This window comes from Pan paniscus, chromosome X, assembly GCF_029289425.2.
Source record: "Pan paniscus chromosome X, NHGRI_mPanPan1-v2.0_pri, whole genome shotgun sequence".
Classification (NCBI taxonomy): domain Eukaryota; kingdom Metazoa; phylum Chordata; class Mammalia; order Primates; family Hominidae; genus Pan; species Pan paniscus.
The window spans coordinates 10,786,426-10,800,502 of record NC_073272.2 but is presented as its reverse complement, the minus strand read 5'-3'; the positions used below and the strand labels follow the sequence as shown (position 1 = coordinate 10,800,502).

Sequence of the window (14,077 nt, the reverse complement as noted above, 5' to 3'; positions counted from 1 at the left end):
GTTTATTTATAACAGATATACAACTTTCTTTATTACTGTATTCACTTTATGTTGTACTTATTTTTCTACAAATGACTACAAAAGCCTGTTTGGTTATAATACAATTTCTATAGGCACTTAAACAAACAAAATAGCTCCATCCTTATTTGTGTTCAAAATTTGAAAGTTGCTATTTTGGGGTCATTTTTATGTTCATATCTCTTTTTCTGAATTTGATTTTGTAATGCTTTTTTGTTACATTTATTTTAATTTTTTTATTTCTATAGGTTATTGGGGAGCAGGTAGTGTTTGGTCACATGGTATTTGGTAACACAAGAAAGTTCTTTACTTTTTTGAGATTTTGAGATTTTGGTGCACCCATCACCCGAGCAGTATACACTGAACCCTATTTGTAGTCTTTTATCCCTCACCCTCTTTTCACCCTTTCCCCCTAAGTCCCCAAAGTCCATTGTATCACTCTTATGCCTTCGTATCCTCATAGCTTAGTTCCCACTTACAAGTGAGAACATGTGATGTTTGGTTTTCCATTCCTGAGTTACTTCACTTAGAATAATAGTCTGCAGTCTCATCCAGGTTGTTGCAAACGCCATTAATTCATTCCTTTCTATAGCTGAGTAGTTTTCCATTGTGTATATATACCACAGTTTCTTTATCTACTCGTTGATTGATGGGCATTAGGGTTGGTTCCATGTTTTTGCAATTGCGAATTGTGCTGCTATAAACATGGGTGTGCAAGTATCTTTTTCGTATAATGATTTCTTTTTCTCTGGGTAGATACCCAGTAGTGGGATTGCTCGATCAAATGGTAGTTCTACTTTTAGTTCTTCAAGGAATCTCCACACTGTAATGCTCTTTTAAAATATGTGCTTTTTATTTCTTGCTTGAATTTTTTTTTTTTTTTGTATTTGGAAATTGATTTAGGAAGTATATGTAATCCATAGAGACCTCAGCCCATTTTTAAAGATTCATGTTACAAACACTCCAATAGCTTCCTGTGGGTCTGGCATGGTAGGAAGTACAGGTGAAAGAAGACAAATAAGACAGAACTGGTATTCTGGAGCTTGAGAAAATGAAGAACCCTGGCAATCACAATGCAGTGTGAGAAGTGTTGTGAGACATGCATTTGCGGGACCCCTAGGGGCACGTGTCTGTCTCCTAGTGCAGCCCAGGAGGTATTGTCATGGAAGGCATCCCTCTTAAATCATCTCCCAGAGGATGGCATCTGATGAGGGTAGGATGCATATTCCAGGCAAAGGAGGCAAAGGCACTGGGTTATTAAAGTATTGCAAATAACTCCTGCACACTTCTGGTACAAGTATAAATTGGTACAATCCCCGAGGAGAAATATTTGGTAATATCCACCAGTAATAAAATGTATTAATGATTAGATATGGGACCCAGCTCTCCCAGCTGTTCCATTTTTGAGAATGTTTCCTGCAGAGACACTTGCCCATGGATGACGTGGCAGATGCACAGTTTTGTTCACGGCAGCCCTAGCCTTCGCACAGAGTTACAGACACCCTAGATGTTCCTCAGGAGAGGAAGGATTCAATAAAATACTGTGTGTCCAAATGGTGGGAATGCCACTACAATCAAATGATAAGGAAGACTTTCTGAGATATGATGTTAGGTGAAAAAAGTGGGTTGTAAATGGACGTGTACGATATACTATATATTATGTGAACAAGGGAAAATACATATATGCCTTTACTTGTTTCTTGTAAATGTATAAAGTCATCTCAACGTGTATGTAAGAAGCTGACAAAAATATTTGTCTCAGTGTGTGGTGTTGTTATATGGGACTAGATACAGGACTCGTTGGGGTGAAGGATGAGAGGGAGAGAATGGTCCAAGAAACAGCTACAGACCTTCTCCAAGCTTCCGCAGTCATCAACTCATGGCCAATTCCATTTCATCCCAACTCCTAGACATTTCTGCCTGCCCCAGAGTAGAATATCTTGTATATATACAGATGCACACACACACACACACACACACACACACACACACACACACACACACACATATTCATGTGCTTGGCTTATGGCCCAAATAAGATCCATGCATAAAAATTAAAGGTAAAATTTTTCTTTTAAATATGTACTTTGTCAACTTCTGCAATAATTATAAAAGCCTTAAATTATGAATGGAGTAAAGGGAGTTTGTTATTATTATCAAACTCTCCTAGACACAGTTTTATTTTTATTATGATTTTTCTTTTAACTCATAGTGATCTTTGTGTGTCTTTTTACATTTTTAAATATACAGGGCCATTGAAGGTTTTCTTTAGGCATTAACTTTTTAATTTTTGTATTATAGTTAGAAAATTTCAGATTCTTTGAAATTTGAGAAGACATACTTTATGTCAAGTGGGTAACCAAGTTTTAGAAAATTTTCTGGAACGCTTGAAAAGAACGTGTTCTCCAATTATTTCATGTAGTTTTCTATATATGTCCATTACAAGGAGCTTATTAAACTATTAAATCTTTTATATTTATATTAGTTTGATCTCTATGCCAGTCATAGACCATTCTCACAGCTGGTGAGAATATGCTGAATTATCCTAGTATAATGGTGGATTTGTTCATTTCTATTTTCATTCTGTTAATTTTTCTTTTATGTATATTATATATAAATGCCATTTAATTAGATGCATATAGATTTAAATTGTTATAGCTATCTGAGAACTTAACAGATTTTCCCATAGGGATAACTGTTTTACCAATAAGAATGACTTTTGCATTAATATTTAATTTATCTGATGTTGATACAATTAAGCCTTTTTCCTTGGATTGATACATGTTTGGTATTTTGTTTTCCATCTTTTTCTTTTCAAACCTTTTGTGTCTTCATCTTTTCATTATAGAGTTTAATCTGTTTGTATCCATTGTGTTTATGGACTCATTTCTATCATCTTATATTGTACTTTCTGTTAGTATACTTGCTTTTCATATCACTTTTATTCTATCTTGTTTGCGTTTGTTTTATTTTAGCTTGATTATTACCATTTTATTTTGTCCTTTTTTGGGTCAGAAGTTACATCCTCTAATTTCATCCTTTTATTGGATATTATAGAAATGTTATAATATATATTTTTTGAAGTGTGTACACAAATAAAGTGAATGAGTAACCTGACTCTTCTTCAGAAGAATATAAAGACCACACAAAGTGGGCACATAGCTGTGGAGGGACAAAGGTGATGCTGGGCACACAGACTGACCACACAGAGCTGGGTCTCTTCAACAATGTCGTATGTCTATGTGAAGAAGGATGCCAAGGCACACTCTAAGATAATGTGTGTGTGTGGGGGAGGAGGCGTGTGTGTGAATGTGTGCGGCACACCTGATGCATGCTCAGGAGTGTATGTATATCTATGTGCACCGTTGTTTTTAATTCAAAAAGTGCATAGCTTTCATTTTCACAGGAAGTTATGATGCCTCATACAGCAAGTACCTTTGGTACCTTTGGATAGACTTTTTAAGGTAGCATCTCATTTTTGTCACCAATTTAGCAGCTGTCTGCATTCTAAAAAGCTGGATTCAACTTTAAAACTTCCCCAGTCTAGTATAGTATAGTGTAAACAGATCAATCACTATAGGAGGAGGATTAAACAGGCATATTCTGAGCAGGCGACTGGAACACAAAACCACTTAAAGAAGCAGAATTGGGCTTGTGTGTTTAAAAGCACAAAAGGAACTGTGAAATATCTAAAATCCAATAGCTAAGAGAAATTTCACATGGAGAGACTGAGAAACTTCTGCAATAATTATGAACGCCTTAAGTTATGAGTGGAAAAACTGTTGCAGAGATTTCCATAGTAATCTCCAAAAATGAATCTGTTGCCCACTGAAACTCAGGATGGTAAGGAAGCAGAAAGTTATGGCAAGACTGGGCTAGTTCTGATTCCATTGGCCATGCCTGGCTAAGCATTTCATTAATTCTTTACCGAGATGAGATTTGAATTACAGTTGACATCAAGAAGTAGTTACATCTCTATTTTCCAAGATCAATCATTCAGCAAAATTTAATAATTGATTCAGTAATACAGAGTCAGTCATTCCTAAATAATGTTTTCTGTTTGCTTTGTAAATTTCTGAAGCAAAAGGACAAAACAATTATTTTAAAAAATCAAAGGTCAGTATCAAAAAGGCAAAGTCAAAATTCTGCAAGAGCATGGTGCTGAGCATGGGTTGGCCAGATATACTTTATTGCTTTTGGAAATGGTTCTCGAGTGATTCGTGTAGGAAATAGTGTAGAAATATTCTGGAAGGGTTTTCTCTGCCTTTATGTGAACATTTCCAGTTTCCAGGAGCCACGGAGCCTGAGTCAGTTGTCTACACACAGGTGATGATGATGATGATGATGATGATGATGATGATGCTGCTGCTGCTACTGAGTTGTTTGAGCTCATTATATATATATATATGATATTATATATATATATTCTGGTTCTTAATCTCTTGTCAGATGTATAGTTTGCAAATATTTTCTTCCATTCTTTAGGTTGTCTCTTCATTGATTTTTTTTTTTTTACCATGCAGAAGCTGTTGAGCTTCATGTTTTTCCATTTGTTGACTTTGCTTTTACTGCCTGTGCTTTGGAAGTCTTACTCAAAAAATCTTTGCCCAGACTAGTGTCCTCAAGCATTTCCCCACAGTTTTCTTTTAGTAGTTTCATAGTTTGTGGTGATAAACTATGAGCATGCAGGTGTGACTCCATTCGCCAATGTTGTGAACAGAAGTTGTGAGGACAGAATGGTTTGTGTTTTCATAAGTTTTCTATATGCAAAGTTGATTTGATGACAGTGGCCTCCTGAGAATGAACTTTCATCAAAACACTGAGGTCTGTGACCAAGCAGACAATAAAAACACTCCTTAATGTGGGAGTCATCAGTACCACATAAAATGTGCAAATTAGCAACATTTCTGTCCAAGTATTGAGCTACAAGATTCAACTCAGGAATATTATATGGTTTTATTCATTTTAATACGTAATGGAGGAGACACATTTTTGCTTGTAAAGGAATAAATCCATGTGTCTAATTATGTATTAGGAAAATGAGGTCATTTCCTTCTATGTGGTAATATATTCACATATAGGGGGAAATGCCATAATATATGGGACAATAAGATGGATAATACTATACTAACAAATATAATAAAATGAATAATATGAAAAAAACATCAAGAGATGGAATTAACTTTAAATACAGGGCAGATATATTTTTATCAGCTTGCTGGGCTAGCACTTTTCCTTACTTCTCTCCCTGAAGGGTCCTCAATTCTGTTTCTATTCTGTGTGTCTTTTTCCCCCACTTCTGTGTACATATGTCCAGGGCCCCTTCCCCCAAAGCCCTTCAACTAGTTATTCTCCAGCAGAACATTTTTCTGCCAGTAAAAATATTTTCTTTCAGGAATTGGCTAAAAGCTATTTTCGTAAAAACTTCCCTATATGAATTGAGCCTATAATTATCTGGCTCTTTCTTAGGATTTCTGCAGAGCGTATGCACACCTAAAGCGTACCAATTCACACTTGGTTCCGGGGTCTATAGTAGTCACAGAAACATGACTCCTGTCATGAATGCAAGCTAGGATGTGGTCCCTAAAGCAGGGGATGTGTCTCGAATGCCTCTTCAATCCTTGTACAGTGTCTAATACAGTACTGCTTCCACAGTGTTGAGCAGCAGTCCTTAAGAGGGTGGAGTTTAGAATTTGATCTTTGCAGACCTGAGTTTTAATCCTGGCTCTATAACCTATAAGCAGTATAAGAAAGTTACTCAAACTGTCTGTCTCATTTGTCCAGTGGGGACACTACTCATTTTACAGGGTGTGATGGTTAATTTCAGGTGTCAACGTGACTGCCTTAAGGAATACGTCAGGAATTGGTAAAGCATTGTTTCTAGGTGAGCCTGCACAGGTATTCTTGGGAAGATTGGCGTGAGCTGGTGGACAGAGTGGGGAAGATGTCTTCAATAGAGACAGGCCCCATTCAATTCTCTGAGGGCCCAGATAGAAGAAACAGGGCAGAGGAAAGGCACTTTCCTCCCTTTCTCTCCTGGAGCTGAGACTCTTCTTTTCCTGCCCTTGGACATCAGAACTTCAGGCTCTTTTTATACTGAGAATTACACCATCCACTTCCCTGGTTCTGAGGTTTTTGGGTGTGGACTGAGTCACACTCCTGGCATCCCAGGGGCTCCAGCTTGCAGACAGCTTGTCCTGAGACTTTTCACCCTCTAATTCCCCTAATAAATCCCCTCTCATCTGTCTTTGCTGATAACCTGTTGGTGGTGTCTCTACAGAGCCCTGATTAATCCATAGGGGTAATGTGAGGGAGAAATGAGGTCGTGCATGGAGAGCATTTCACACCCTGCCTGACACATGCCCAGGTCCAACAGGCTGCAGCTGCAGTTATTCTAGAGCTTAGCATCAGTGTTCAAAACAGTGGAAGGCCTTCCCTCTGGTACCCAGCCATCGCGTTGAGCTTCTCCTGTCATTTTTCAATTCCGGAGTGTTTTTTGAGAGCAATTCTATGTCCTGTGTATCACTGACGTGGGGCCAAAAACAATCTGTATGCGTGGGGATCTGAAGCTGGGAATGACCAATAGGTCAGAAAGTTCTTAGGAGTCAGGAGCAGAGGAAGCTGCATGGTCAAGGGGAATCAACATGAGCCTTCCTGCCATGTGTCCTATTTCCTGCGGTCTAATGAGACAGAGATATATGTATGTATGCATCATCTCATGCTTAGGTCTTTAATATGTACAAGGTGTTTTCAAATTCTCCCACCAACTGTCTTTGACAGCTGAGAATCTCAAGATCACCTGTTGTTCATGACTGCAGTCAAAGGGATCTGCCTTTTAGGGACACAGGAAGATTTGCCTAAAATGTCAGGAAGCTTTGATATTTATCATTTGATTACAAAAGTCAACAGCACCTTTGCTGTTATATTATTTTGGGTCTTTACTCATTCCACTGTTTATTTTAAGCCTGAGACTGTGGGTAGTTGGAGAAGGAGGGAAAGTATGTAACACTCTTATTAACTAGTTTAACTGTGTGTATAACATGTAGAATAAAGAGAGACTTAAATGAAGATGTAGTATTTGTGAATGCTCCAACAAATTAAAAGATTACTTAAATTATTGATTTTTTTTTTTTTTGAGATGGAGTCTTGCTGTGTCACCCAGGCTGGAGTGCAGTGGGTGCAGTCTTGCAATCTCTGCTCACTGCAACCTCCACCTCCAGGGCTCAAGCAATTCTCTTGCCTCAGCCTCCCAAGTAACTGGGATTACAGGTGTACACCACCACGCCTGGCTAATTTTTGTATTTTTAGTAAAGACAGTGTTTCACCATGTTAGGCAGGCTGGTTTCAAGCTCCTGACCTCAAGTGATCTGCCTGCGTTGGCCTCCCAAAGTGCTGGGATTACAGGCGTGACCCACCGCACCTGGCCTGATTTCTGATTAAACCTCTTATTGTCTATAATGAATTAAAAGTTTGTGAAAGTAAATTCAATGACATTTTTGCATCTATAATTTCAAAATCATAGTAACTTTCCAAATCTGAAAATGTCTGAAACACAAGTCTGCCAATCATCACAATAAAACATGAAGCCCTAGTGAAAGAGCTAGTCAGGATGGGTTCCCAACAAATAGCAGTTGAAGCTCCTACTGCCATGAAATGATGAAAGAAACACGGTTTAAGTGCCACGGATAATTATTTCAATGCCAAAAGAATCATCACAGACTGTTGTGACATGCAGAGCTTGAATGGAAATATGGCATTAAAATAAGGTGCATTAAATTAATCCTTGAATGTAATTTTGAAATACACTGCAAAAGTGCTCCCTAATATACACCAACCCCAAAAGTGGCCACTGACAAGATAAATTTATTTCAGTTTTTATGCTGTCATTATGGAAAAAACTATAGCAGAGAGTTCACCAATTTCCCTTTGGAAAGAGATATACAACCACAGCCAATACGCTTTCCTAAAAGACAGCAGGAGCTTTTCATGCGGACTTGTTTCCCATCCGTAACATACAAATATTTATTGTCCAGGGTCAATACAGCCTTGCAAATAAACAGGCTTTGAGTTATACCAAGCATGCTCATTCTTATATGGTATTTCCATATAAGAAATACAAAAGAAATATACCACAAAATGATGGTGTTCAGGACATGGGGCAACGCCCTGTTTCTGTGGTATAGTGGCCTAGATTTCGTAGGATTCCATAGGAGGCAGCTACAAGTTCAACATGAAAAGCTCTGAAATCCCTTCCTAAGCTAATGAAGTGAAGCCCTGACCACACCAAGGAAAGGATGAAACAGAACTCATTTGTTGTTTCTCAAATGATGCTACCATCTCTTCAAAGCCACCATTAATTTTAACATCTTTAAAGGTATAAGAACAATGTATGTAACAAGTGAAAACTGCCTATAAAGTTAGTGCTTTACATCTCAAACCCTTATTATATGGAAATTCATATTTTCAGAATCACATAAAAGTTTAACGTGCTATTCATTGTAAGATTAAAGGACATGAGTTATTCTGTCTGCGTAATTATTAACAACTGGAAATTAAATCGTGATAATTTTGTACTTTATTCTTCTTAAAATGATAATTTCCTTTCTCCTTTTGCCTGAGAAGCATGCTTCAACAATACCAACAGCTTACCTTCTAAAATAAATGATCACATATAGAATATATATTTTATATATTGTATATTTATCTTTATGCATTACATATTTATATATTATTTATATATTATATAAATATAAATATATTTACATATTTATATATGTATTTATATATTTACATAGAATATAAATATTTATATAATCTATATGTGAAATAGATCTCTATCTAAATGTAAATACATAGAAATAGATATATAAATATATAGAGATTATATATTTATCTATAAACATACAGAGATTATATATTTATCTATAAATATACATATAAATACAAACTATATATACATCCATTAGAAATATACAGGTCTTTTCTAAATATAAATATAGAAATACACAAGTCTTTTCTAAATGTATCATAAATTCTACTATATAAAATTCTACTATATATAGAAAAGACCTGTGTGTTTATATGTTTATATAAATACATGTGCATTGATATAAATATGTATAAAACCTGTGTATTCATATAAATATATATAAATATAGGTTTAATATATATAACACATTAGAAATACAGCAGTGCATTATATTATATGTAGAAAAGATCTCTGCATTTATATAATTATATATATAAATGTACATTACATATATACACATTAGAAATACCCATCCTTTCTATATATAGCAAGTTCTATATTATTCTCTCATTGTAATTATTGACAACTGGGAATTTTGTACTTTATTTATTTTTTATTTTTATTTTATTTTTCTTAAAATGATAATTTCCTTTCTTTTTTTATCTGTGAAGGATGCTTCAACAATCACAACACCTTACCTTCTAAAATAAATGATCACATATAGAATATATCTTTTATATATATTTATATTTATATATCTATTTTCATGTATTTATATTTATAGATAGGTTTCATATATAGATTTGATGTCTATATTGATATATTATTTATAAATATAAATATATGTTTAATATGTTTTATATATAATATATAGAATATAAATATATGTCATCTATAAATATAAAAAGATAAGATATATTAATATATAAATATACATAATAGGTTCTACTATGTACAAAAAAGAGCCGTGTATTTCTAATGTGTGTAATCTATATTTACATTTATTTATATTTATATGTTTTATATATAAATATATATTCCATATTTTGTCTATATGTATATATTTCATATGTAAACATATAATGTTTGTCTATAGTAAATATAGTTGTATATTTTATTTCTATAAAAATTTACATATATTTGTATATAGTAAATTCTACTAGATATAGAAAAGACCTGTGTATTTCTAATGTATGGAAATATGAAATGTACTTTCTGTCTCCTCAGTTGCAAAAATAAAAAGGCTTTTTTCAAGTAGATAGATTTTTCTCTACTTTGAATTTTTCTTCTTAATTATATTAGATTGTAGGGAGGGGACGCTGAAAGGAAAGAGATGGAAACGATTCTTCCATCGGTTTCTATAACCGAAAAGGTATTTTGACAGTGAAACCTAAGTAGGTAGAATCCAGTTCTTGGTACCTGGTGTATGTGCTAGCAAGAGTGCATGAAGAAACAAACCGTATAAGAAGCGGAGTCATCCTGTGAAGGGGAAATTTGTCTCCAGTGCTCAGCCATGACGCAATCCTTATCCTCCTGTCTGGCTAACTGTGACCTGTCCCTGTGACCTCAACCCCGCGGGACCCCACTTCCCTCCCTCCCCACATACCACTTGTTCCTTCCTTCTTTCCTTTCTCCCTCCCCACACACCACCTCTTCCTTCCTCCCTCCCCACACACCACCTCTTCCTCCCTCCCTCCCTCCACACACACCATCTCTTCCTCCCTCCCTCCCCACACACCTCCTCTTCCTCCCTCCCTCCCCACACACCTCCTCTTCCTCCCTCCCTCCCCACACACCTCCTCTTCCTCCCTCCCTCCCCACACACAACCTCTTCCTCCCTCCCTCCCCACACACCACCTCTTCCTCCCTCCCTCCCACCCCACACACCTCCTCTTCCTCCCTCCCTCCCTCCACACACACCACCTCTTCCTCCCTCCCTCCCCACACACCTCCTCTTCCTCCCTCCCTCCCCACACACCACCTCTTCCTCCCTCCCTCCCCACACACCTCTTCCTCCCTCCCTCCCTCCACACACACCACCTCTTCCTCCATCCCTCCCCACACACCTCTTCCTCCCTCCCTCCCCACACACCACCTCTTCCTCCCTCCCTCCCCACACACCTCCTCTTCCTCCCTCCCTCCCTCCCCAAACAACACCTCTTCCTCCCTCCCTCCCTCCCCACACACCACCTCTTCCTCCCTCCCACCCCACACACCTCCTCTTCCTCCCTCCCTCCCCACACACCACCTGTTCCTCCCTCCCTCCCCACACACCACCTCTTCCTCCCTCCCTCCCTCCCCACACACCACCTCTTCCTCCCTCCCTCCCTCCACACACACCACCTTTTCCTCCCTCCCCATACACCACCTCTTCCTCCCTCCCTCCCCACACACCACCTCTTCCCCCCTCCCTCCCCACACACCTCCTCTTCCTCCCTCCCACCCCACACACCTCCTCTTCCTCCCTCCCTCCCCACACACCACCTGTTCCTCCCTCCCTCCCCACACACCACCTCTTCCTCCCTCCCTCCCTCCCCACACACCACCTCTTCCTCCCTCCCTCCCTCCACACACACCACCTCTTCCTCCCTCCCTCCCCACACACCACCTCTTCCTCCCTCCCTCCCTCCACACACACCACCTGTTCCTCCCTCCCTCCCCACACACCACCTCTTCCTCCCTCCCTCCCTCCCCACACACCACCTCTTCCTCCCTCCCTCCCTCCACACACACCACCTCTTCCTCCCTCCCTCCCCACACACCACCTCTTCCTCCCTCCCTCCACACACACCTCCTCTTCCTCCCTCCCTCCCTCCCCACACACCACCTCTTCCTCCCTCCCTCCCCAAACACCACCTCTTCCTCCCTCCCTCCCACCCCACACACCACCTCTTCCTCCCTCCCTCCCCACACACCACCTCTTCCTCCCTCCCTCCCCACACACCACCTCTTCCTCCCTCCCTCCCACCCACCTCCTCTTCCTCCCTCCCACCCCACACACCACCTCTTCCCCCCTCCCTCCCCACACACCACCTCTTCCTCCCTGCCTCCCTCCCCACACACCACCTGTTCCTCCCTCCCTCCCTCCCCACACACCACCTCTTCCCCCCTCCCTCCCTCCCTCCACACACACCTCCTCTTCCTCCCTCCCCACACACCACCTCTTCCTCCCTCCCTCCCTCCACACACACCACCTCTTCCTCCCTCCCTCCCCACACACCACCTCTTCCTCCCTCCCTCCCCACACACCACCTGTTCCTCCCTCCCTCCCTCCACACACACCACCTCTTCCTCCCTCCCTCCCTCCACACACACCACCTCTTCCTCCCTCCCTCCCTCCACACACACCACCTCTTCCTGCCTCCCTCCCCACACACCACCTCTTCCTCCCTCCCTCCCCACACACCACCTCTTCCTCTCTCCCTCCCACCCCACACACCACCTCTTCCTCCCTCCCTCCCCACACACCACCTCTTCTTCCCTCCCTCCCCACACACGTCCTCTTCCTCCCTCCCTCCCCACACACCACCTCTTCCTCCCTCCCTCCCCACACACCACCTCTTCCTCCCTCCCTCCCTCCACACACACCACCTCTTCCTCCCTCCCTCCCCACACACCTCCTCTTCCTCCCTCCCTCCCACCCCACACACCACCTCTTCCTCCCTCCCTCCCTCCCCACACACCTCCTTTTCCTCCCTCCCTCCCCACACACCACCTCTTCCTCCCTCCCACCCCACACACCTCCTTTTCCTCCCTCCCTCCCCACACACCACCTCTTCCTCCCTCCCTCCCTCCCCACACACCTCCTCTTCCTCCCTCCCTCCCACCCCACACACCACCTCTTCCCCCCTCCCTCCCTCCCCACACACGTCCTCTTCCTCCCTCCCTCCCCACACACCACCTCTTCCTCCCTCCCTCCCCACACACCACCTCTTCCTCCCTCCCTCCCCACACACCTCCTCTTCCTCCCTCCCTCCCCACACACCACCTCTTCCTCCCTCCCTCCCCACACACCACCTGTTCCTCCCTCCCTCCCTCCCCACACACCACCTCTTCCCCCCTCCCTCCCTCCCTCCCTCCCCACCATCAGAGAACACGGAGTCACTCAGATCAATTTGCAACACATTCATTTTATTATCAACAGTATGGCAAGCACCCCGCTGGTGAGATCTCTGAGGTCTGGCGGCTGGGCCTGAACTTAGTCGCTGCTCTCGGAGATAGGGGAGTAGCTGGCCGTCTACACACTCGGTAGTTCTTCCACCTCGCTCTCCTGACTCAGTGGTTCTTCCATCTCGGTCTCCTGACTCAGTGGTTCTTCCACCTCGCTCTCCTGACTCAGTGGTTCCCCCACCTCGGTCTCCTGACTCAGTGGTTCCCCCACCTCGCTCTCCTGACTCAGGGGGTCGTGCTGGCTCCCCTCGCTCACTGGCTCCTCCGGCGGCAGCTCGTGCTGAGGGAGCTCCCGGCTGGGCTGCTCGCTGGGGCCGGGTGCCGCTGGCCCGCTCTCCGCCTCAGGTGCCGTCACGGCCGCCATCTTTGTCGCAGCCCCTTTCTTCCCGCGTCTCCCTCTACGAACCGCTTTTCCCTTCTTGGCCACCTTGGCAGTCTGGAAGGACAACAGGGACGATCACAGAAGGGCTCTGGTTTAGGGACGAGGATGGAGGAGGCTGGGAACAGGGACGTGTCCTCAGAAGCGGTGGGGACCGGGTTGGGGGGTTGTGCCAAGTGAGGACAGGAGAGGCTTCTTGTGAGGAAGGAGGCGAGGGGAAGACGAGGAGGAGCTTGGGAGGGTCACTCACCTTCTTCTTCGGGCCACTGGGGCTCAGCTGAGAGGAGGCCTTCCTCTTTGCTGCCTCCTCGGCCTTGGCCGGAGGTCCCGAGGCTCTCGGCTTTGGACTCATCTTCCGCAGCTCAACGTCTCGCAACGGTCGACTAACTCCAGGCTGTCTGGCCTCCCTGTATATACCCCTCTCGCGATCCCAGGACGAGACAATCACGCCCCTGAGCTGTGATTGGTCAACACTCCACTACCCAGCCAATGGTAGCCCTGGGTGGGAAGGCAGGCCTTATACGTCACAAAGCACCATCAGGACATGGCGGATGAAGTCGGGGGCGGGGGGTGGGGGTGACATCTAATGAGGAAGGCAGGGTGCTCTAGTTGGAGAAAGGGAGATTTGGGTTAGCACCCCTAAAGATAGTTCCCAAACTGACATGTCGCCCCTCCTAAACTCCCCATGTTCAATTTTGGCAGATCACGTGGCACGGGAGGATATTTCCGCCATATGTTTCCCCCGGACCTCCCATTCAGTG

At 42.6% G+C, this 14,077-nt stretch overlaps 1 protein-coding gene across 1 annotated transcript; it reads right to left on the bottom strand.

Moving 5' to 3' along the window:
* Positions 1-12,877: 12,877 nt before the first annotated feature.
* On the bottom strand, positions 12,878-13,816 carry LOC117977873 (variable charge X-linked-like). Its single transcript, NM_001427532.1, has 2 exons — positions 13,567-13,816; positions 12,878-13,373 (listed from the first exon to the last, which is right to left on the bottom strand). Exons 1-2 carry the CDS (start codon positions 13,666-13,668, stop codon positions 13,005-13,007), a joined length of 471 nt encoding a protein of 156 aa, NP_001414461.1. The 5' UTR covers positions 13,669-13,816; the 3' UTR covers positions 12,878-13,004.
* Positions 13,817-14,077: the final 261 nt, after the last annotated feature.

Excerpts from the sequence above, each read along its gene's own strand:
- LOC117977873 (NM_001427532.1), bottom strand. The coding sequence starts at position 13,668 with ATGAGTCCAAAGCCGAGAGCCTCGGGACCTCCGGCCAAGGCCGAGGAG. Across the intron at positions 13,374-13,566 it reads CCAGTGGCCCGAAGAAGAAG|ACTGCCAAGGTGGCCAAGAA; the intron begins GTGAGTGACCCT and ends TTGTCCTTCCAG.